This window comes from Squalius cephalus (assembly GCF_949319135.1).
Source record: "Squalius cephalus genome assembly, chromosome: 17".
NCBI lineage: Eukaryota > Metazoa > Chordata > Actinopteri > Cypriniformes > Leuciscidae > Squalius > Squalius cephalus.
The window spans coordinates 32,442,300-32,465,287 of NC_137138.1; the positions used below are offsets into that span (position 1 = coordinate 32,442,300).

Here is a 22,988-nt window from a genome sequence, read left to right on the forward strand (position 1 = left end):
TACGGATTTCCTGATGGTAAACCTGTGTCTTCTCCTTGGCAGAGCTCCATCTATGCCGCCAATCGTGTTTGTAGTAGACCTACCGCAAGGACTTCTGTCTACGTGTGGTACTTCCTGGAAGGTAAGTCCATGTGATGTATTTTAAAATGCCTCTTTTATACCCATATGTCTGGGGGAGTGGTGAATGCAAATTCTACTCGCCTATTTTCACTGGCCTTTTCTGAAATATCAGAGGTGTTTGGGGCTCCCAAGTGCGACATCACGTCTCATTCCCTCCATAAGGGAACGAAGGTTACAACAGTAACCAAGACGTTCTGAAGTTTGATCATGACCACTCAAGTTTTGTTCCCTTTCAGTCGGTCACGTTCTACTTATGTCTCCATTCCCTCCTTCGGGGAATGAGGGTTACAAATGTAACCAAGACGTTTTTCTTTTCAAGCTTGAATCTAAATGCCATCTAACTAATGATTCCTGGGCCTTAAAAAAATGATGTCATGACAATGCTGAAAACACAACAAGAACATGAACATGTACAGTCCTAAACCATTCACTATCAATTATCTGAGCATCAAAATAATTGATTTCATCACATTACACATTAGTGAATTCCCGTATATGATGGTTAGATGGCATTTAGATTGATTCCATCACATTAAACATTAGTGAATGCCCGTAAATGGAGAAAGACTTTTCGCAGCCAAAAGGTATAGTTATGAAATCTATGAGCTAACTGAGCAAACTGGACCATGCAAAACCGCTAAACTGGACAATTCAAAACAGCCAGACTTTGACCACTTGGATGCAACACATGTAAAAGTGTTTTAATATGCACAAGCAAAAAAATATATTTTTTTTTTCAAAGGGCCACATTTACTAGCCAAATTAGCGTGAGACTGTAATCTCATAAAAGTGCCAATGCAAGTGAAAAGTTCTGCGGGTGATCTACTGACAGTTAGAAAATTAAAGAACACAGACACAGCCAGCTCATTTCCATTATGAGCAAAACAATCTATCAAGAGCAGCACAAATGAATGTAGGGTCGCAAACAAGTGGAGCCGATGATAATCAGGTGTGAGTGATCTACTAACAACTCAGGCGCAGCAAATTAAAAATAATGTGGCTTGGCAAACAATATATTCAGATAACGTCTTCCTCTAGCATTGCAAAATGAAAACTAGTTGAGAAAATTTTTCAGAGTATCGAAAGTACCAAACACTTTCAGTGTATGGAAAACAGCAGCATTAAAATATCATATGAAACACAGTAACATGAGTGAGAAAATGATGACAGAATTTTCTTTTTTTTTCCTCCTTTAATTACATTTATCTCTATTTGTGTAAAAGTTTTTTTTTTTCCTTTTATTTGAAAACTGAAAGGCTTTACCTTTTCTGGCACCACACTTTTCCCATCCCAAGCGTAACCCCTCTTTGTGAAGTAGTTAACCGTAGCAAACTCTATGAGAGCTGAGAAGACAAAGGCATAACAAACAGCAATGAACCAGTCCATGGCTGTGGCATATGCCACCTTGGGTAGAGAGTTTCTCGCGCTGATACTTAGGGTAGTCATGGTAAGGACAGTGGTCACTCCTGCAAAGAAAAAACATATGGAAAGCGTCTGCATTAAGCAAGTATATGTCAGGTTTTTATCAGTCTGCCAGAAAACAAAGTAGTGTTTAAATACTATTAAATCGATTGCTGGATTTGTTTTCTAGGTTAGTAGCTTCTTTAGAGATTTAGAATTTTGTTTGAAGCACAAAGTAATAAGCAAAGTTAATATCTACTTGGAGAATTCTCTTGAACCCTTATGTAACTGACAAAAGTATAAAGAAAAAAGTCAGATTTTTTCACTGACCAAAGTTTTTTTTACAAATAAACAAATTTTGATTGTGATGGCTGCACACACTCCCAAAAAGTTGGGACAGAGGCAAAATAAAAGTGAAAATATTGTTTAAACTTTTAAACGTTTAGAAACAGTCCACAATTAGCAGGTGAATTGGTAAAAGGTAAAGGTATCGTGAACAGAAAATAACGACCAAAAGCACAGACTTTGCAAGCATAGATGAGTCATGGCTCACTACTTTGTGCCAAATTTCATGTCAGAATTGTCAAACAATTTAAAAATCAGATTCAAGGTCAGATGAGTCCACATTTCAGCTTGTTTTTGGGGAAAAAAATGGATAATGAGTTCTCAGACCCAAAGATGAAAAGGACCATTTAGACTTTCATCAGTGACTGATGCAAAAACATCTGTCATGGTATGGGGGTGCATCAGTTGCACTGCGAGTTTTGAGCTGGGCCCTTCACTGGCCCCCGTTCAAGATGCTAAGGAAGAAATGCATTTTCAAATGCATCCGTTCCTGAGATTGGTTTGCAGCGATCAACGCTGCAAGGGCTAGATCCCAATTCGTCAGATCACGTCTGACATTCCCTCATTACATACTTGACCGAGACATTTGAGCTGCTAGATTTTTTTTTAGGAAATGTCAGTTTCATGTCATTTGTCTTTATGTCGTTAAAGGGAAGCTCAAGTTATTACAATGTGTGTATGGTGGGGTGAGAGTTGTATTAATAGTTCTGACAGCTTGTAGCCATAATTAATAAGCAACACTATTAACACTACCCCAACCCTTACTACTACAGTATATTGAACCTGCTGATCAATAAAGGTGTCCTCGAAGGACTAGAAAAGGAAGCCCTGCATGATTTGAGCGTCGTATAAATATGAGCGTCAGTGTCAACCTGTCTCATCAACAAGTCCCTATTTCAACTATAGACCTACTGAATACAAGTTTAACACTTTATTCCAACTATTATAAACATATTAAGCAATTTTCCACTTTTTGATATTTTCAGAATTTCTTAATTAAAATAAATGTGTCACATAAATGATACAGTATGTGATTCGGAAAAGGAAATAGAAAAGGATTGAAATCGGGCCCATTCTTGCTCTCCACATGAAAGTCCCAGTTACCAGCTTGGTTTCTCTTGTAATTCTGTCTGGCTCACCCAGACAATGGTGGGTGAAGTTAGTGTAAGTAGTTTTTGTCAACAAAATTAAGCGTAGCGTCAGTTCTGGCAGGTCACGTTAGTCAACTCGCATCAGCCTGCCTCGCATCTCAGCTGATCCACATCTACCTATAGGAATATGACGTCTATCACTGTATACATATATAAGTTCCTTCAGTATTATCAGCAGCTATCGCGTTTCTCAGGAGCGAATTACCCTCCTCCCTCCCCAGCTCCTCTCGTCAGTCAGGATTTGGCCTTCTGATTCCCCCTGAATCAGACTAAAATTCTCTAATTATGTTGTACATTAAAATTAATTAATGATATCTGCAATACATTCATGTTGGTTCTGTCCTGTTTACCCTAAGTGGGGTTATTGCTGCTCTTATCCATACTAGGCTGCATGGATGCGCAGGGAGTTCTTGCCCAGAACAGAACCATACCGCCAATCCAAACTGTATGCTAATTGTCAATCGTATTTGACAATAGTGGTTCTGACAGAAATAGGCTATTTTTTGTTGTTGTTTTTTTATAGGTCCAAACACAAAACAAAAGAGTGTTGCATATTTGACCCATTAGTCATTTTTCAGTCAAAAGTGCATTTGTAGAATACAAGTTCATAAAATTGAGAACACGAATATAGTTGCCCAAGGCTGCTGTAAAGCTACCTAGCAAGAAGTAAGGCACAGACAGCTCTCAGATGCAACTTTTTGTTTGTCTGAGATGTAAACGCTTGGGAATTCAGAGTGCCCAGTCAGGAGACTTCAAGCAAGGGTAGCCCAACAAGCTGACAGAAGAGCAAAATCTTTCCTTTCTGATATGTGTTATATAATACATTACACAGACACACAGAATTCCCCTGGCACAGTTTAAAACTTTGAATCACTGCTAAATTAAGGATTTATGATTTTGCAGTTTGCAGGTTTCTCCTAAAAGAACTAACAACCAATGCATGCAACCTTTTAATAAAGTATTTAAAACTATTGAGAACAAAACTTAAGAATTTGACTAAAACATGTTATTAAAAATGAAGTACTTTTCAAGACCAAATAAGAAATAGAAAGATGTTGCAAAATTATAGCAAGAACCCCAAACCCTGTTCCATTACAAAACCTGCCTACCTGGTGAGCTGCCAACCTAGACAGCATTTTAGGCCACCATAGTCATGCTTTCTACTCAAAGTCTGTTTCAAAAAGTATGTGGCACAATTATTGGGGACGTGTAGAAGTTGAATACCTTATTAAAAAAAGGAATTGATAATGACTTCAAAACAAATAGCAATTTCTAATTAAGAATATTAATAATAATAAAAAATAAATAAAACATTAGATGCAGTCACTCTTTGTGCTTGCTGGATAACAGGTGAGCCAGGTGACGGCACAATGTTTTAGAAACATCTAAAATTACAATGCAATACTGAGTGCATAAAATTAATGGGTAAAATTTCTATGAATGAAAATGAGCACAGCGTGAACAAATAGCCATGTTACAGTGTATGATGTGCAACAGCAAGCTTATTAATTTGTCATGGCAACCAGATACATTTACACTGATTTACTACAAGGGCAGCACTGAAAATGTAGCTAGAAGCATAGAGATATGCAAGTAGCCTCATTCGATAAGGTGTACATATAGGAGCATACTGTTACACGCCTGTTCTCACACACACATGATCAACGCAGCAGTTGTTCAGATCTGTTTAAACTGGCCGACCATTTGACCGACTCTGGTGCAAATGTATTTTGTTTTACATGTATGAATTAAATTATGAGAATGTGGGATTGGTGCTATTTCTGTATGCTGTACATGGATTCATTGTTCATGGCTTTCAAAAAGTGATAGAGACAAAATCATATCAAACAATTGTGGGGACATGTCCCACCCACCCCACACACAAATGAAACCTAAGTACTCTACTAAAGAACTTTCCCCCCTTTTTAGTATTTACCATTTAGTATTATTGTTAAAAAATAATTATTGTATGAATAATTAAATAATTTTGCCATTGCTACAGATACAGATGCAAAGGTACTTCGCTGTACACCTCTGTGTGTCTCATGAGGAACACTGTTTTTGTGGTGGTAAGCCCCTTTCACACAGCGCGTTGATCTCGGGAAATTGCTGTAAAATTGCTAGAGTGCCTTCTGTGTGAATGCAAACACGATCCGGGATTGATGCCGGGATCGATGCCAGGATGGGGACTTAGTAACATTGCAGGGATCAGTCCCGGAACGCGCCTTGTGTGAACAAAAGGCAGGACCAATGCCGTAAGGGGTGTGTCGCAGTGATGACGCACGTTAGGGCTGTCAAAAAAATAATTAGTATTTCAAATTTTCGCCGAAAAACAAAACAAAAAAAACACACATTCGAATGCAAAAACCATGAATCCAAATTTTTGGTGTGTCAAGAGGTGCGTGAGACATCGTGATGAAGTAACTGACGCAGGTTTTTTTTTTTCTGTTAGCTTATACAGTAGTACACAGCATGGTGCGGTTGCGTTGTTTATTTGATAAATGGTGGGAAAAGGCTTCCTGCTGACGAAACCCCTCTTAGGGCAAAAATCGTGCGGTATGTATGCACATATTGCATGGCTGGCAAAGACATACTTGACCACACCTAGCACCGGTCAGAGCTGAGCGTGTGTTTTCATCAGCTGGAAACATTGTCAACAAAAAGTGCTCAGCACTTGCTGCAGATAAAGTTGAGCTTCTGGTGTTATTGACGAACAATATGTAGATGTAGTGAGTGCAAGTGGATTGTTTCTGAATGGCAGTTTGCTATTTTGTGTTGATGTAGTTCAGTCTGTTGAAGCGTGTTTTCTCAGTTACTGATGCTCAAACACAGTTTTATGCAATATTGTAGCCTAATTGTCCTTGCATGCACATTGTCCTTAAGGAAATTATATTTTATTTAAGAACAATTGTTTGAAAAGTTAATGCACTTTAAAAAGTGAATATAATTTAATTTCAATAAAAGATGCTATGCTTGATTTGGTTTAGGCTATTTTTGTTTATTGCGCTCGCTTGTGTCCTCTTGTGAAAGTAGGAGACAATACAGTACTTTTTTCCTCTAACGTTAAGTATTGTCTTTAGAATTCGAATGTAATTTAAATGTTGCTAATTTTGCTAATATTTGAGAAAGAAATTCGAATTTAGCTTTTCAGCCATTTTGACAACCAACCACATTATCTGTGTATTTTTTGGAATCTCTGTGTGAAAGGGGCTGTAGATTATTCAAAAGCAACAATTTATAAGATTCCATTTCATGCAGAATGCTGATTTAGAAAGTAGCTACGTAGACAGTAAAACAGCTCACTAGATTTGAAGATTTGGGAAAAGAGCTGTTGAAGAGTTGGATACTGCTGTAGAGTGATGGTAACATTGAATGGTTAACTTAAATAACAATTTGGACACTCACCAAACACAGTTCTGGCAGGGACAGATTCCCTGTTTAGCCAGAAGGACACCTGGGACAGGATCACGGTCATGATACATGGCAAATACGTCTGGATGACAAAGTAACCAATCTTCCTTTTGAGATGGAAATGTGTTTTCATGACAACATACTCTCCTGAAAGTGCAGAGAAAGAGATTGTAGTGAGAAAGTTTTGAAAGAAGGACTATAAACATGAATTGGTGTGTATATTAGAACAGTCAATTTAACATGTTATTTTACCATGGGTTACTATAAAGAAATGAACATGAAATGAAGGGATTTCCGTATCCCCTGAAAAAATCAAGCTTGAAGAGCTACTTTCATGTTTGAGTCTTCAAGTTTAATCAAATTGCACCATTGGTTCTCAATCAGGGGTCCCGTGGCCCACTAGGGGAGCTCAGCAAACTTCCAAGATGACTTAAAAAAATTTAAGTTTGATATTAAAAAATCAATGACAAAATGATAATGACAAACTCAACTGTAAGATGGAAATCTGTGGACTATAGCCCAGTGATAGACTTATCTTTAACTAAAGATGAAAAAGAATGAGGGAAAAACGATCAATTTACCTCAAAAGTAAATATGACTATTCAATGATTTACTCATCTTCTATAACAATACATTTGAAATATATTTGAGGGATTTTCCTCTGCAATTATTGATATGCATGATTAATTATAATTAATCTGAACAGAAGCCATATGTTTTTTTTAATGTGTGTCTGCAATCCTCCATTGTGTTGTGTGTCTGTGAAATCAGTCAGGATTTGTCAGTCAGGACTCGCACCAGTTCTGCTCGGTTCAACTGCAGCGTGGTCATGGGGATCGCAGTTTGAGTTGGCAGACACAGAGTTTGAGACACACTCTCCGCAGACATTTTTTATCTCGAAGTTCACTCTGGGAATTTTTCAGACCAAAACGTGGAACTCATGCTTTCTGCATCTAATCCTGAAGGGACTGGATTTGGATAAGCAGGCGAGTGCTTCAACAGAGCAAATTCCTCAGTTTGACACTTTTGAAGAGCTGCTTGAGGTTGTTACTTGTGCAGTGGCCAAATTAAATCTGGATTGGCCCAAAGAGAGAAAATGGATGTAAACTGGATGACCACTTCCTCATATCAACGTGAGTACAGCCTCCTCACCGCCATATCACATTATTTCCCGATCTTCACACTGAGGTGTCAAGATTGTGGAAGGATCCATCCATGTTCCACATCATGTTCATACGCAAGCGTCATCAACCTCCTCGCCCCATCTTCGCTCACAAGCAAATCATTCTTGTGGTCAGTCCGGGTGTTCCCTGCCAGTCCGCTGCTTCAGGGCACCAAACAGACCAATTCTATTGAAAAAAAGATTCCTCTGTCAGACTTTGTGACAGTGTGGTAACTTTTGCCAGAAGCCTGTAACAAAAGGTTACAGGATTCAGTTTGTCTACCGACCACCTCGTTTCCAAGGAGTAATTGTAACGAAAGTGCGCCAGGAAGGAGACAAAGTCTTCCTCAAACAAGAACTGTGCTCTGGTGAAAGGGGCCATACAACATGCACCCCTCCCAGAAAGAGACAAAAGATTTTACAGTTGGTATTTTATAGTACCCAACAAAGATGGGGGTCTGCGTACAATTTTAGATCTAAGGGGCCTGAACCGTACTATTCGGACATACAGGTGCAAGATGCTAACCATGAAATTTGAGGAATGATTTGTGACTATAGATTAAAAGGACGCATATTTTCACATCGAGATCATGCCAGAACACAGGACGTTTATCAGGTTTGCTTTCGGGGGCGAAGCTTACCAATATCGAGAACTTCCTTTCGGCCTAGCTCTGTCCCCACACATGTTCACCAAGGGCATGGATCCTGCTCTTGCTCCGCTGCGACTCCAGGACATCCATGCACTCAATTATATATTAGCCCAGTCGGAAGAGCTAGCAACACGACCTCGAGATTGTGCTCGCTCATATGAAGCTTTTGGGGCTCAGGCTGAACCTCAAGAAGAGTGTGCTTTCTCCAAAACAGAGAACCACTTTTCTAGGAATAGTGTGAGAATCGACCATAATGCAGGCACATCTGTCACCTGCACATGCAAATTCAGTCCTAACTGTGAGAGACTATCAAGCTAGGCCAATAGGTCTCTCACAGGCTGAGGTGCAGTTCTCGATGGCTGACCAGCCCGTGGCCTTTGGGAGGGCCCTCATACCTCATGGCACATAAACTGCCTTGAGATGAGGTCAGTGTTTCTAGCTTAGAAACACTTCCTCCCACAGTTGAAGGGACACCACATGTTAGTCCGCACGGACAACACCTCGGTGGTCTCTTATATCAATCACCAGGGCAGGCTGCGTTCTGGACACATTTTCAGGCAGGTGCAGCAGATCCTGCTCTGGGCAGAGAACAAGTTCCTGTCTTTGAGAGTAGTTTATATTCTGGGGGTTATATGCCCTGATATGGCAACTGCTTGTATCTTGGTCTAAGCAACATGATGTGGATCCATTTAACTGCCCTGTCGGTCCAGGATTGGAGTTCCTTCAAGAGGATCTCGCAGCAGGGATGGCTCCTGCTACCTTAAAGGTGTATGTAGCAGCCATTTCCGCTAGCCACACATCTCTGAACGGATCTTCTGCGGGCAGGCACCCCATAGTTTCTCAGTTCTTGCATGGTGCCAGATGGATGCAGCCTATCTGTTGGTCACGAGTTTCCTCCTGGTACCTAGAATTGGTCCTGGGAGCCTTAACAGAGGCCACGCTTGAGGCCTTGGAATCAGTCCCAGACATGACTCCAGAGAGTAGGAGACCTGCAGGCTCTTTCAGTAGCCTCCTCCAGCTAAGACTTTGCTTCAGGTGAAGTCAGAGCTATACTACACCCTAGATCGGACTATATCCCAAAAGCTCCTTCTATGGCTGGTTAGCCAGTTGTCTTGCAGGCTTTCTTCCCTCCACCTCATGAGACGCAATGTATGTCCACCGCTCAGGCTCGTGGCATTGATCCTCTGTGCTTCTAGTTTCTTTCGGTGGTCACAGTGGAGGAAATACGGTCACCAAGCAGTGCATCTTGCATTGGATTACTGATGCTATCACTCTTCTCCTACAAGGCGTGTGGTATGCCTTCACCTGTAGAGGTCAGGGGTCACTTCACTAGGAGTGGCCTTCACTAGCAAGTCCTTTGCTGAGGGTGTATCACTTCACGATGTATGTGCTGTTGGTCCTCTCGGCAAACATTCATCAGGTTTTACAGTTTAGATTCAACCCCAGGTTCTCAGAAACTAAACAGAACTGAACATAAACTGAAGCTAAATATTACAATGTGTTTATATTTATGATAGATTATGCATTGTTTATTCAATTCTACACTTTTTTTGTTTCATGTTTTGTCATGGATTGTCCATATGCTGCTATTTTGCACCTGAATTTTGCTCCTGGGAACAAATATTTATTATTTAATAATACTTATTGCTCATATGTTGGCAAGAAATCTATCTGCTATGTGTTTTCATCTGGAAGAGAACAGCATTCAGATGTTTATGATTTAGAATGTATATGAATTCTGATCAATTGGCCAATAAAAAAGAGAACAGAATAAATCAACAAGAAAAATGATGGACATGATACTTTGAAGTAAACTTGCAAAAATAAAACCACAGAATGAAAAAGTAATATTATTTAACTTAATTTAAGGGTATAAAACGCACCAGTGCTGGATTGCACCACACCCGAATCGACAGTCTGTCCCATCAAGTCATACTGGTTGAGGCGCGAGCCGTCATCAGCCACAACCACAGATTGCGCTGCCCCTCGTGTCCATACATACACCACTTCAGCCCTTGTGTATGCATCTGGTGCAAACAAACAAAACACAAAATAAACTGTTTAAAGTGAAGAAGTCACTTGTCAGCTGTCAGTGCTTCCTGGGGTCATATACTGCAGTGGATTCTCAAGCACAGCAGAGACGCAGCAGACACTGAAATATTTAGAGCCTTGTGGCTTTGAGTCTCAAGCTTGTTTTTTTATTCATGTTTCTTTTCCTCCTGATTCTTTCTTTACACTTTGTTCTTTCTTTTCAATGATTAGTTGGGTCAGGGTAGAGCTGGCTAAATCTGTCCGGCTGGTTGTGTGAACTCAGTTATGTGAGTTGCTACAGTATGTCAGAGATGATCTCTACACTCTGTAGACCTATGAGAAAGTCACCGTTTGCTCACAGGTACTCAGTTTAGAGACTTTGTGTAGGATCTGAACTTTCTACTGAACAAAAATGTAAAAAAGCACAGCACTTACAACTGCCGAATTTGAGAGGGCAAGCATGGGCATCCATTGGGAAGTCTTCTAAGTGCATCGGACATTCAGCTCTGACTGTAAGCCTGAGACACAAGAGAGAAGGTGGGATAAAATATTTAGACCCCTTGACAGTTAATTACAATTTTACCCAGTTACAACATACTCTTTCAAAATGATAGAAATACAGTTGGTATTATTTGTATGTATCTGTTATTAAGCGGTGTAATTCGATGCATTGATATGGAATTCACCTGATATGCAGTCACTGCTCATCCATTCCGAATTTAGAGATGTACACATCGATACATTTCACTTTTTGTGTTTAATATATTTAATTCACTAGATTATCCAAAAATTGGCATTACCACAATGTCATTTAATATACACACCTTTGTCGTTGTTTTAATATTTAATATATATTTTTTCATATAAATAAATATTTATATCCAAACATTTATCCTATTCATCCCCAAACAGCATATCCTCTGTAGGGTCAAGCCACAGACAGGGAAACACCCTGGACAGTCAGGCCAGATATAAATTACTACATCTCGGTTCTCAAGTGCAATCACTTGAGATAAAACACCAACATTTAAAGGAAACAGCATGAAAAGGTCACCAAATGCACCTCCTGTTCTTGCAAAGCAGATGAAAAACAAGTAGCAGCTTCACCTCATGGTGTAAAGCAGAGTTCCTTCCTCTGTGATCCGTAGAAGTTTGTTAGGCATGGTCATATTATGGGCTACTGACTTCTTGCCATTGTGGAAAAATGTGTCGGGGGTCCAGATTTTACTAGCCATGAGATTGTTGAGACGAAGCACTGCCATGGGACCTTTGAATTTCAGCCTCTCATCCTTCCAGCTCTGCCTGAAGAACACATCTATGGTGTACTCCTGCAAGACCACATATTTTCAGTTTCATTTTGATAATTTTTCAAATTTATCTTAAATCAATGTGTAGTTTTAGTTTCAATAAATAATTAGTTAGTAACAGTATTTTGTTTTAAAAAAAAATGTTACACTCTTGTCACTGAATGCGACAAAACAAGCATCTTCTCAAATACTTTAAAGGATTCTAATTGATACTTGTAGAGTAGCTGCTGTGCAGTAATTTCGGTAAAACTGCAGTCACAGGAGGAGCCATGAGCTTTCTGAAGCATTGGTGGCTATAATTAGTGGCATGAATCATTCTAACAACTACTGATTGTCATAGCTGCGGGCATCCCATCCCCCCCCCCCCATTTTCACATGATCATCCATTATGACACTGATTAGTGTTGAGTAAGTTACTCTAAAAAATTATTAATTAATTGCTACTAATTACATCTTCAACACTGTATTTAGATTACTGTACTAATTACTCTGTCTAAAAAGTATTGCGTTACTAATTCCTAAATAACATATCAACTTCGACCAGTTGAACAAGAATAGACATGAAATTGCTCTTTTAATTCTTTCCAATAAATCATATAAAATTGCATAAATTATTCTTGAACAGACTAAGTATTTAAAACGTGAAGGTTTCATTAATAACAAACATTTTTAACATTAGATGTTAAATTCTGATGTTAAATCCACTATTGCTTTTAGAATTGTTTTATAGCCTATACAGTATTTAATGCAATTACATCAGAAGTAACTGTAATCAAATTATAGGAAATTAAGAGTAATCCCTTACTTTACTTTTTCAAGGGAAAAGTAATATATTATACTAATTGATTACTTAGGAATGCATTACACCTAAAACTGATACTGGTACAGCCGGTTGTTCTAGGTAAACTTACATAACTGGATAAATAAAAAAAATAAAAAATGAAATTAGACCTGATTTACAGGTATGCATGTACAATATGCAGAATTACTTTCTGAAGGAACTTTGAATGGAGAAATGTGATATGGTAATATCTTTTAATATCTAATATTAAAGATTAAGCATTTTTAGTACTTAAAGCTACACTGTGTAACTTTTTTAGTTGATTCTTAGCAAAAAACACTTAGTTCTTTCAAAAATATATGTGCTCATTAATGTATATTTACTTCTTTCAAGTAATAAAGTATTCTCTTAAGTTTATAATCTGCCATTGAAAGTACATACAGGTGAGGGGTTCGAATGCCGGTCGCCATGTTGCCCCTCCATCTTGAAACTACATTAGCCAAAGAGGGACATACCTGTAAATTCAAGCTTCGCCTTTTGACACCGTGACGAATGCGAGGGGGAGATTACTCGCGAGTGCCGGCAGATTTGAAAGATAGTGTGGTGTGTGTGTGTGTGTGTGTGTGTGTGTGTGCGTGCTCACATTTGAAAGAGAGAATTAAAACGTCAACGCGACAGACAAATCAGCAAGACCATAGTCAATATTGGAGTAACTTTTTCCAGATGGAAAGAGCTCATGAGGAGAAAAGATTTTAAAACGGACGCCGAGGTTGCCTGCTTTCTTCTCGACAGGTAATTCAGCCTGTTGTAATTCATTTGTGTAAATTAGAAGTTTTATAGTTGCTTGTCTAACCATAGCATGGTTGTGCATAACGCCAGATCGACCTCTAGTATAACTTCATCCTCGTGTCAATGGTGAAAAAGTTTTGTTTACCTTGAAACATAAATCTGTGCTGCGACGGATCACAGGTGATGAATAGTTTTAAAGGCGCAATTTTTTAAGCTATATAAAAAAAAGGACACTGTAAATTTTAGTTATTTTTAATTGCTTTTACTTTGTACACATTGTAACGTTAGCCTAATCTGATTATGCTGGGATAGCCGATTCCAAGGGTGACGTTTACCTCCTGACATCTGTCCTGTAGTTTTATTCATTTTAGACGTATTGTTTATTATTGTCATGGACGAAGTCGATAACTGGAAGCCATGTTAATCTTGGAATAATACGGCCACCGTAGGAGTTAAAACGCCCTCGGAATTGAGAGGAACAGAAACTAATATTCACTGGGTAGTCATATACAATTTCACCGCTAGATGGGGGTAAAAATCACACAGTGTAGCTTTAATATATTATGTAATTAATAATTAAAAAACAGCACATTTCCATAAATTTTTTTCCTGAGTTTGAGTTTTGTTTGAGCTGTTTTCTGAGTTGGTTTTTCACTGTTTCCTGTTCAGTTTCCTGTGTTTGCATTTGTTGCTATGGTTGTTCATTGTTTGATTAAGTTGCCACACCTGTTTCTTGTTTCCTCTCTTTGATTATCCTTTGTATATACAGCCTTGTGTTTCTAGTGTTCTTTGTCCGATCTTGTCTGTATTAGTGGTTGTTCTGTTTGCCGAGTTTTTGTATTCTGAGAATCTGAGAAGTGTTATTTTGAGTTTATTAATTTTTTTATTAAAAATCAACTGCTTGCGATTAGATTCAGCCTCTACTAATCCTTGCTGCAACCCTAGAGTGACACATAATCATATTAAGCTGTTAACCCGTGGGAGGATGCCGGCATCCTGAAGCGTTCTTTGTTTACATTAGTTCAAAGTTACTGTAAGTTTTAAAGCAAAATAATATAATTATTGGCAAACAATAAATCATTAAAAAGGTCTAAGACTCAAGCTTAATTTTTTGACCTCTGATCATATAGTGCCCATGCTAGCTTCCATGAGAAATTATGTTTTATGACTATTTTTGAAAAGTAAATATCAATGGAATGTTTATTTTTTTGTCGCTTTTTTTATAAGGACATTTGATACATGTCAAATAAGGTGAAATGACAAGCTTTATCAAAGAAATAAGGTATTAAAACAGTGTGAATAGAAAGTCGTCAGTAAGTATAATAAAGACAAAATAATAACATTTAGAGCCATATCCCAGCTGGAGGGTTAAATGTGTGTGACTTTTAAAAAAACAAAGAAAAAAGAGGTTTTACCATGTCATGGTCCGATACTGGTCCAATACTCGTCACGAAAATGTCAGTCTTGACTTCAGTTACACGCTCTGTTGAAGCAAGAAATTAGGAGTTTGAGTGTCAATCATAGTTGGTCATTAGTTTAAACAACCCTTTAATCCAGAGGTTCAACCAGCCTGTCTTTGATCTAATCGAGGTTCAGCAAACTCTCCACACTCAAACTGCATGAGTTCTACAGTATCTCTCTCTGATTCCTGGGATATTTTGGTCCAGTTTTCTTTTCTTTTCTTTTCTTATCTTTTCTTTTCACAAAAGTACTTAAATTCAAGTAAAAACCTCGCTATAACGTTCTGCATACATAGTTTGGTGTTGTGTATGCAGAAATGAACCTTACTATCTTGTCTCCAAGAAAAACAGTGTCTATCTGTCATGTAATAATGACTGATGTTGATGGAAGTTGTTAGTCTATCAGGTATTGGGAGTAAGGCCAAAGAAACATATTGAAAATTAAAAAAATATATGCCACATGTGTGAAGACATTCTTGCCAACTTAATTAATTAGTCAGTTCAGTTCAAAGCTAATTCATGGCATTTTTGACAAGGAATGTTTCTGCATTCAATATATAATGTTTTTAAAATTAAACTGATGATACTTAGCTAAAAAAAAATTCCAACCCTGATCGCATGCTTTCATTACAGTTATGCATATATTTTTTAATATGTTACATATTTATTAAACATTTAGTTTATCACCACAGTACACAGCAATGCGATCTTTATTTCTCCTTTTTGTACTTTTAACATTCAGTTCATTCAATAGCAAACAATGCAAGATATGTTTCAAATTACCCTTGTTTTTGAAATAAAGATGTTACAGTACTTTTTTTTTTTTTTTTGGTACTGTTTTCACAAGTTGAACATTTTTTTTCAAAACCTGCTTTCATGCTTTAATTACATGCTTTCATTACAGTTATACATATTTTTGGTCCACGTAATCATTGTTTCAATGCAATACTATTGCAATATGTAATGAGTACATTCGGTTTAATCACCAAAACACAACAGTGTGATGTTCTTTCAATACAGTACCTTTAACAATCAGTTCATTCATTTGCAAACAATGCGAGTTACATGTTTAAAATCACATTGTTTGTGAATTAAAGATGGTACAGTACTAGAGTCTACAGCTGTCAGATTAGACAATACACTTACATTTAGAGACATAATTGACATCAAATGTTTGTAAAAGTATCTATCCAGTGTGTTATCAAAAGGTTTGGTGACACTTTATAATAAAAGCTTTATAATAAAAAAAAAAAAATAATAATAATAATAACAAATCATTTGCAAACAATTAGTTTATAGTTAACTAATAGTTTATAAATTGTAGTCTCTACATTGTGAGTTCTTCATTCAATGTCACTGTAATTAACAAAGTATTATTGTTTAATAAGCTCATATGTAAAGAGTCAATGATGTTTTTTAATGCTTTATTAAAATCTTGTTATTCATACCTATCATGCACTTAAATGTCAAACTTGTGTAAAGGATTTGTCAATGATAATTCAGAGTAAATATATCCCACTTTAGATTAGATCATTGAAAATACAAAATTGCCATCAATTAAGTGCTTTAAACCTATCTTTATTAGATATTAATAGTAAGTGTTCTCAACATGTTTATAAATACATTAAGTCTAATTGTGTATTATTTTACTTTATACATAAACCTTCATATATCAACACCATATATATATATATATATATATATATATATATATATATATATATATATATATGAGATCCCTTAACTCTATCTCCAATCCTAAACATTACATCTAAATTAAATACATAAATAATATATATATATATATATATATATATATATATATATATATATATATATACTGTATATATATTAGTTTATGATTAATTAATGGTTTATAAGCTGTAGTTTGTATATTAATAGACTATGTAAGGGATAATGTATAGCGAGGCGGTTGTTATAGCGAATAACAACCCCGACAGGCTGCGGCGCAAGTGGAGGGGTCTTGAATCAGCCTGAAGGGGTTGTTATTCGCTATAACAACCGCCTCGCTCTACATTATCCCACTTATTACATGGCTACCTACAAAATAAATAAATAATTTGACACAAATTATTGATTTAAAAAGGAGTTTATTGATTTAAAAACGATTGTATTGCTTCCGCTAAAGAAAATAGTCCGTTCCACGTCCATAGCAACGCTCTGTTTTTCATGGCAACGGTGTGTTATAATTCGCAGCGGTCTGTTATCAAGAAATAACAGACCGCATTCTACATTGGAATTGAACCAAGCCATGTAATAAATACAAATAATAAGTTCTTCATTGTCACTGTAATTAACAAAGTGTTATTGTTTAATTAGCTCATTTGTAAAGAGTTAGATAATGCTTCGTCAACAACTTATTAACATTAAAGTCCCACGTAGTCAATAACTGTATCCCTTAAAACTAATCTTTGATCACAAAAATTACATTTAAAAGTTTTTTCCTGGGAAAAATAAAATTCTTCATGCCTTAAAATAGCTTGAATGTAACTCTACACCCTTGCCTCATTTACTATACACGGTTATATGAATATGCAAATGAGTCCCGCCTCCACTCACTCACACCAGCTCAGAGATCCAAGAATTACAAGGAAGTTTATGACGTCAGAAACACCAGCGATTTCAAACCGTGTTTTTGAGACTGTTTTTGGTTCACTGCAGTTTTAAGGAGAACATACTCAGGTGTTGACATATAAAATGGTGTTGACTCATGCATTTGCACATGGTTTGTTTTAAAGCATATTAAAAACACCACATAGACATATAAACAACATTACAATCTTGATTTTCAACATAGGTTTAAAGAACTTAATTTTAAAACAAAGCATGATTTAATTCTTTATATATGAGCTAATTAAACAATAATAATTTGTTAATTACAGTGACAATGTATGAATAACTCATTGTTTGTATATAGTCTATTAATGCATTACCTATAGTTTGTAAACTATTAATTAAATATAAACTAATAGTTTGCAAATGATTTGTAAACACTTTATTACTGTAAACTTATTATAAAATGTTTCTAAAGGGGGTATGAAACAATTAAAGGGGGTATGAACAAATACCTGATCACTGTGTTGTGAAATTAACCAAGCGAGCTTGGCTGTAGCCAAAAGCTACCTTACAGTGCACTGAGTGACCAAGAGCTTAGGTGCCTGAGGTGCGGGATCCACAGCTCAATACCCTCCCTTCCTTACTTACCTGTACAACTGCCCCGGGCGCCAAGCTAACTAGGGAGGCAGCAGCTTCACTGCGTCCACCAGCAACTCCAAACTGGAAGAGGGCAGACTAAACTACTGCTACTCCGACCATAACAATCCCTCGGCTATAAGCTCTAAAGGGCAACCTAACCAAAGGGAGCATGTAATTAAGCATCCCATCCTTAAAGGATTAGAAGAGGCCTCAGGAGAGAACAGTGCAATCTCAACTGTTTGCTCTACCCTCAAGTCTCCTCAAGGAGAAATAGCAAAAGTACCCTTGGGAGATCTGGCAAGAGAGCACCTAGAGTGGAACCCATACGCCAGCTCCACACTTCCATGCTCTCCATTGCCGATCATCAAAGAATCATGTTGACAAAGTTAGCCGCCGCCTGCTACTTCCGCGGCTAGAGAGGGCCACACAGTAGGAGCGACACCCACTGGAAGTGCCCTATTGCCGAAAGAATGTCACCGCTGAACCCCAAGAGAAGCACTCTACCTGTTAGTCAGGTCTCCTAAGGAAATGAGCCAATGTATTCCCATCAAGCTACAACATCCAGCGCAAAACGGAAGGAGGCTAGTGAGCTATAGCGCCACTCTCATCTACTCTCTACTGGCCCTCATCGGCTATTGGTTGCCCATTCTTACAGTTCTAGCGAGGAGGCTTAGATGCATATCCACCTCTGGCCAAAGTGCAGAAGGGGAGGACAGTGGACTCTGTCAACGTATTTATGCAGCATCATTCCATTACTACTCACGAACAGTTAGGAAATATGTTAACAGCTTCACCACTATGTCCACATTATCATGGTTCATGGTGGAGGTACGACAGATGAGGGAGTGAAACTCCTCTTCTGTACAGGCCATTCTTATGTGATTACATGAGGAAGCACATTAATGCAACCTCTGTATCCACTGCATCAGAGGGGGCAGCAGATGGAAGTAGGACGCTACTAGCGGTCATGGCCACTCTTCCTACTCTGTGAACAACCCCTTCCCTCGCACATCATATGGCGAAGTGCAAACATGCTGTTTCCACACTCCATGTATTGGCCATATGAATGTGATTCCATAAGAAGCCCATTGACGCTTCCTCCATACTCCAAGTGCCAGAGAGGGCGACAGATGAGGAAGTGTGATGCGAGTGGTGGTATTGCCTTTTCACCTCCTCTTTAACAGCCCATTTATATGTGATTACAGAGGGAGCACATTGCTTCCACCTCCATACTTTCAGTACCGGAGAGGGCAACAGATGAGGAAGTGGGACCTGAGTGTCGGTATTGCCCTAATACCGTAATTGCTCCTAATACCGACAGACAAAGGAGAGGGATGCAAGTGCCGGAATTGGTCACTCTCCTTTCTTTGCATTAGCCGACCTTTTCGCAATAGAAAAATTTGGAGGATACTGCCTCCATACCTTGTGTACTGAAGATCATGACAAATAAAAGAGTGGAACGCAAGTGGCGGCACTGCCCAATCTTTTAATTTGTACCCACCATAAATATGTGGTAGAAGGGAAACACAGCAATACCAACTCCAAATTCCTAGTCCTGAAGAGACGACGGAGCGGAATGCTTATAGCGATAAAATCCACTTTGTCATCTGAGAACACACTTATACTGTCTCCATCATATAAATGAAGAAGGCAACATATAAGAACAGAGGGGCAGTGATGCAAATGAGGCCACTTTCTTTTCATTAAAGCCTATAGTGTATGGTTATGAGATGTGATTACAAGTGAAGAACATAATCTCTATTGACGTACTCCTGAGAGCAGCTGTAGTGATGCAATGACTTTGCCAATCAGAAATTGGCTCTTTTACATAGAAGGCAGGACGTATTCTGCCATATTGTGCGTTGCAATTTCTCCAATTCATAAGTAATAGAAGTGAACTGTCTTTCTATATAGTCTTTGGTCTAACTCATTAGAACAATAACGAGCTCTCTGCTAGATCGGAAGAAGCGGCCAAGCGAGCTTCCAGATCAGGCATGAGAGCGGCTAAGCTAGTGGGTGAAGTTGGAGAAAGGGATAGACCCGTCTCTAACTCCTCCGCAAGTTCCATTTGCAAAACCCATGATCTAAGTCACTGCGCCGCCTCGGCAGCAACGGGACAGGAACCACGCGGGGCAGACACCTGGCTCTTATCCCCCTTAAAGAAAGCCAGGTGGAAGTAAAGCTTCATCACTGTAAAACAGTTACAGTGAACACAGCCAGCCCCCTTTGAGAGCTGACCGTGCATATGCTCCGCTCCAAGACAGATGACACACATCTCGTGTGTATCCTCTACTTGTAATGAAACGAGGTCAGGGCATGATACATTTTCTAACCCACTTTTTCTTTTCATGCTGCATGACACTTTTCAAACACAGAGAAACACGGGTTCAGATTTCACATACACACACTCATACAAAGTGGCTTCCTGAAGACAAAAGAGCTGATGACATTTTCTTCTGGCACCTTCTTATAGCCTGTCGGTGTGCCTGTGATGTCACCCAACTGCCGTAGTCAATCAAAATTCCCATGTATTCACACTGGAGTGTTCCCACATATCATCAACACCATGACGCAGCGTCGAAGTTTCACTTCGGAACACTGTGGTTATTATCTGAGATAAATTGCTTATACTATTTATATTTTATTTGGTTTTCTGTTTCGGAAATTGCAAACAAATTGCAAACTGTTTCGGAATTGCAGTTCTATAGAACCTACATCTATAAACATCTTTTGATAATCTGTTAATGGTACAATGCATTAATAATAGTATTATAATAGTATTAAACTGAACAAGAAGACATGCAAATGAAACATTTGATAGTAATGGCATAATGAAAGGCAGTTATGAATGAAAGATTTACATAGATGAAACTATTAAAATGATACTTTTTATAGATTTAGACATTATAGAAAATGTTTAAATGCTTGGCGAAAAAAAGCATTTTTGATGATATTTTGTAAGATAAGTACTAAGAGTTTTGAAAATGTACCATTTGCTTGTGAAAATTGTACATAAACAATTAAAAACAATTACCATAGTGTGAAGTATGGATGTGCCCGAAGCCGAATACCTTATCCGTAAAAGCACGGTTAATGGCTTTAAAACAAATAATGAATTCTATCGAATAATAGGAAAAATATTTTCGGCTGGGGATAGCACAAAATTATACATAAACCTCTAACATCACTATGCAATAATGAGTGTGTGAAGTGAATGAGTGTAAACTGAATACAATAAGCACTCCATGATAATAATAGCCATGAGTAATATAAGCTAAAATACTACATCATGCAAATACACTATATGTCTATTGAAATGTTTTAAACCTTGTACAATGAGACACATGATATGTGTCTTTGTCTCACTCTCTCCCGGTAATGGCAAGCATTTATGTATTCTTTAGGCTTTAATTTGTAAAGATTTGCATTTTGTATGAATATTAAAATTTGTTTTAGCAATTTTTAACTACTGAACATCTTCTATCATCTTGAATGTTCTCTAATCAGGTATTTTGTAGAGTCCAAATAAAATATATATTTTTTAAATTAACATTTTATTTTATTTAACATTCAATTTTTTTTAATTTAATAAATTTTTTTTTTAAATGTAATCTACCTATAGGAATATGACGTTGTATTTAACGTCGTATTCCTATAGGTAGATGTGGATCAGTTGAGAGTCACTGATGCGAGCTTGACTAACGTGACCTGACAGAACTGACGCTGCGCCTAATTTTTCAAAAAATATATATTTATGAGTTATACAAGGCATATTTGTTAAATGATTACTATGAAGGGAACAGAATTACAATTAAAACAGTCTTCTCAAGTAATTTAAGGAAATCCGTTTAAAGCTCCGCCCATGTCTAGGTTTTATCCGGATACAGATACAAATAATTTTGAGATTGTAACAGATACAGATACTGGTTTCACTGCACACCCCTAGTATAAAGGACATGTTTGCCACTTTAAAAAGTCTCTTATCATGATTTAATTGTGATGGAAAAATGCATTTGGCAAGTAAATAAAATTGAGCTAAAATTGAAATAAAATTGAGTAAATAAAATTTTTTTGGTGCAATAAATAACTTAGAAAAGCTTACATGGTTTAAATCCTAATAAAATAATAACAGCGTGACCCTCTGTCATGGGTAGCATGTACCTAAATCCAAAGATGAGATGCGTGACGCAGAATGATGATGAAACAAGAAACTTTAATAAACACGGAGAACGATAGCACACTACACATCTAACATCAACTTTAACGTGGAACAGAGATAAAAGAAAACAGAAGAAAATTAAAGAAACCGATAACAGGTGTGTAACTAATCAAACCATGGAAACAAACTAGAAACGAGAACTCAAGCAAATAGGAACATGGAGAACCATGAAAACGAAATTAAACAGAACATGACAATGAAACTATTAAACTAAACAAGTCAAGATCATGACACCCTCGCTGACGTGAGTGCATCAAATCAGAGAGATATAAGCAGACTAGACATAAATGGTGAATGGTGTGTGTTTGTGGAAACTTTTTCCCTTAGACTACATTTACCACCAGAAGTTTATCTGGAAAGCCATTTTCTTTTTACCGTTAAAACCAAAGAACTCCCACAAGGCTGAAAACTGGGACATATGTATAAAGCATTAGTGAAACGTCTGTACCTACCTCCTAGTCCAGGCCTAAGACGGTTGTCATAGCCATCGAGGAGGCTGTCCAGAATCCTGGTGAAAACTGTGGTGTTGTCTTTCTGCTCATCTGTATTCTGATTGGAGCTGACAATGCAAAACAGCAGATGTTTAATTCAAAACCCAACAAAAGCAGGAATCAACAGCAAAGGGTGGCTAGAACACACCCTGTTGTGTAAAATCAGACACCCTCCTCGGGGTAATTCTCAAACATCCAGCCAGTTTAAAGAGAATTTGCAATGTATTAGCCTGAAGACAAAAAACAAGTCTCCTTCCATCTTAGAAGCAAAGGGGTATATTCAGAGGAACAATGCATTATTAATTAGCTAAAATACTGTTTTATATGCAAATTTCCATGTGGATATTCTGAGTTCTGGCATCATGAAGCCAAATGTTAAAAAGACACTCTTATGACTGCAAAAAGAATGAACTCTGTTAACATCTTTGCTCATAGGTATTTCAGACAAATGATT

General features: G+C 37.6%; 1 protein-coding gene across 6 annotated transcripts in view; it reads right to left on the reverse strand.

The window, feature by feature from the left end:
* The window catches only part of gabra1 (gamma-aminobutyric acid type A receptor subunit alpha1), a 34,655-nt gene that overhangs the window by 6,167 nt on the left and 5,500 nt on the right, over window positions 1-22,988 (reverse strand). For all 6 annotated transcript variants that reach the window (XM_079847036.1, XM_079847033.1, XM_079847034.1 and 3 more), the window contains exons 3-9: window positions 22,496-22,602; window positions 14,564-14,631; window positions 11,379-11,599; window positions 10,707-10,789; window positions 10,124-10,267; window positions 6,423-6,575; window positions 1,384-1,586 (exon numbers count right to left, since the gene is read on the reverse strand). In XM_079847036.1, coding sequence (XP_079703162.1) covers window positions 1,384-1,586; window positions 6,423-6,575; window positions 10,124-10,267; window positions 10,707-10,789; window positions 11,379-11,599; window positions 14,564-14,631; window positions 22,496-22,602 — 979 coding nt within the window. The remainder of the gene's footprint in view (window positions 1-1,383; window positions 1,587-6,422; window positions 6,576-10,123; window positions 10,268-10,706; window positions 10,790-11,378; window positions 11,600-14,563; window positions 14,632-22,495; window positions 22,603-22,988) is intronic.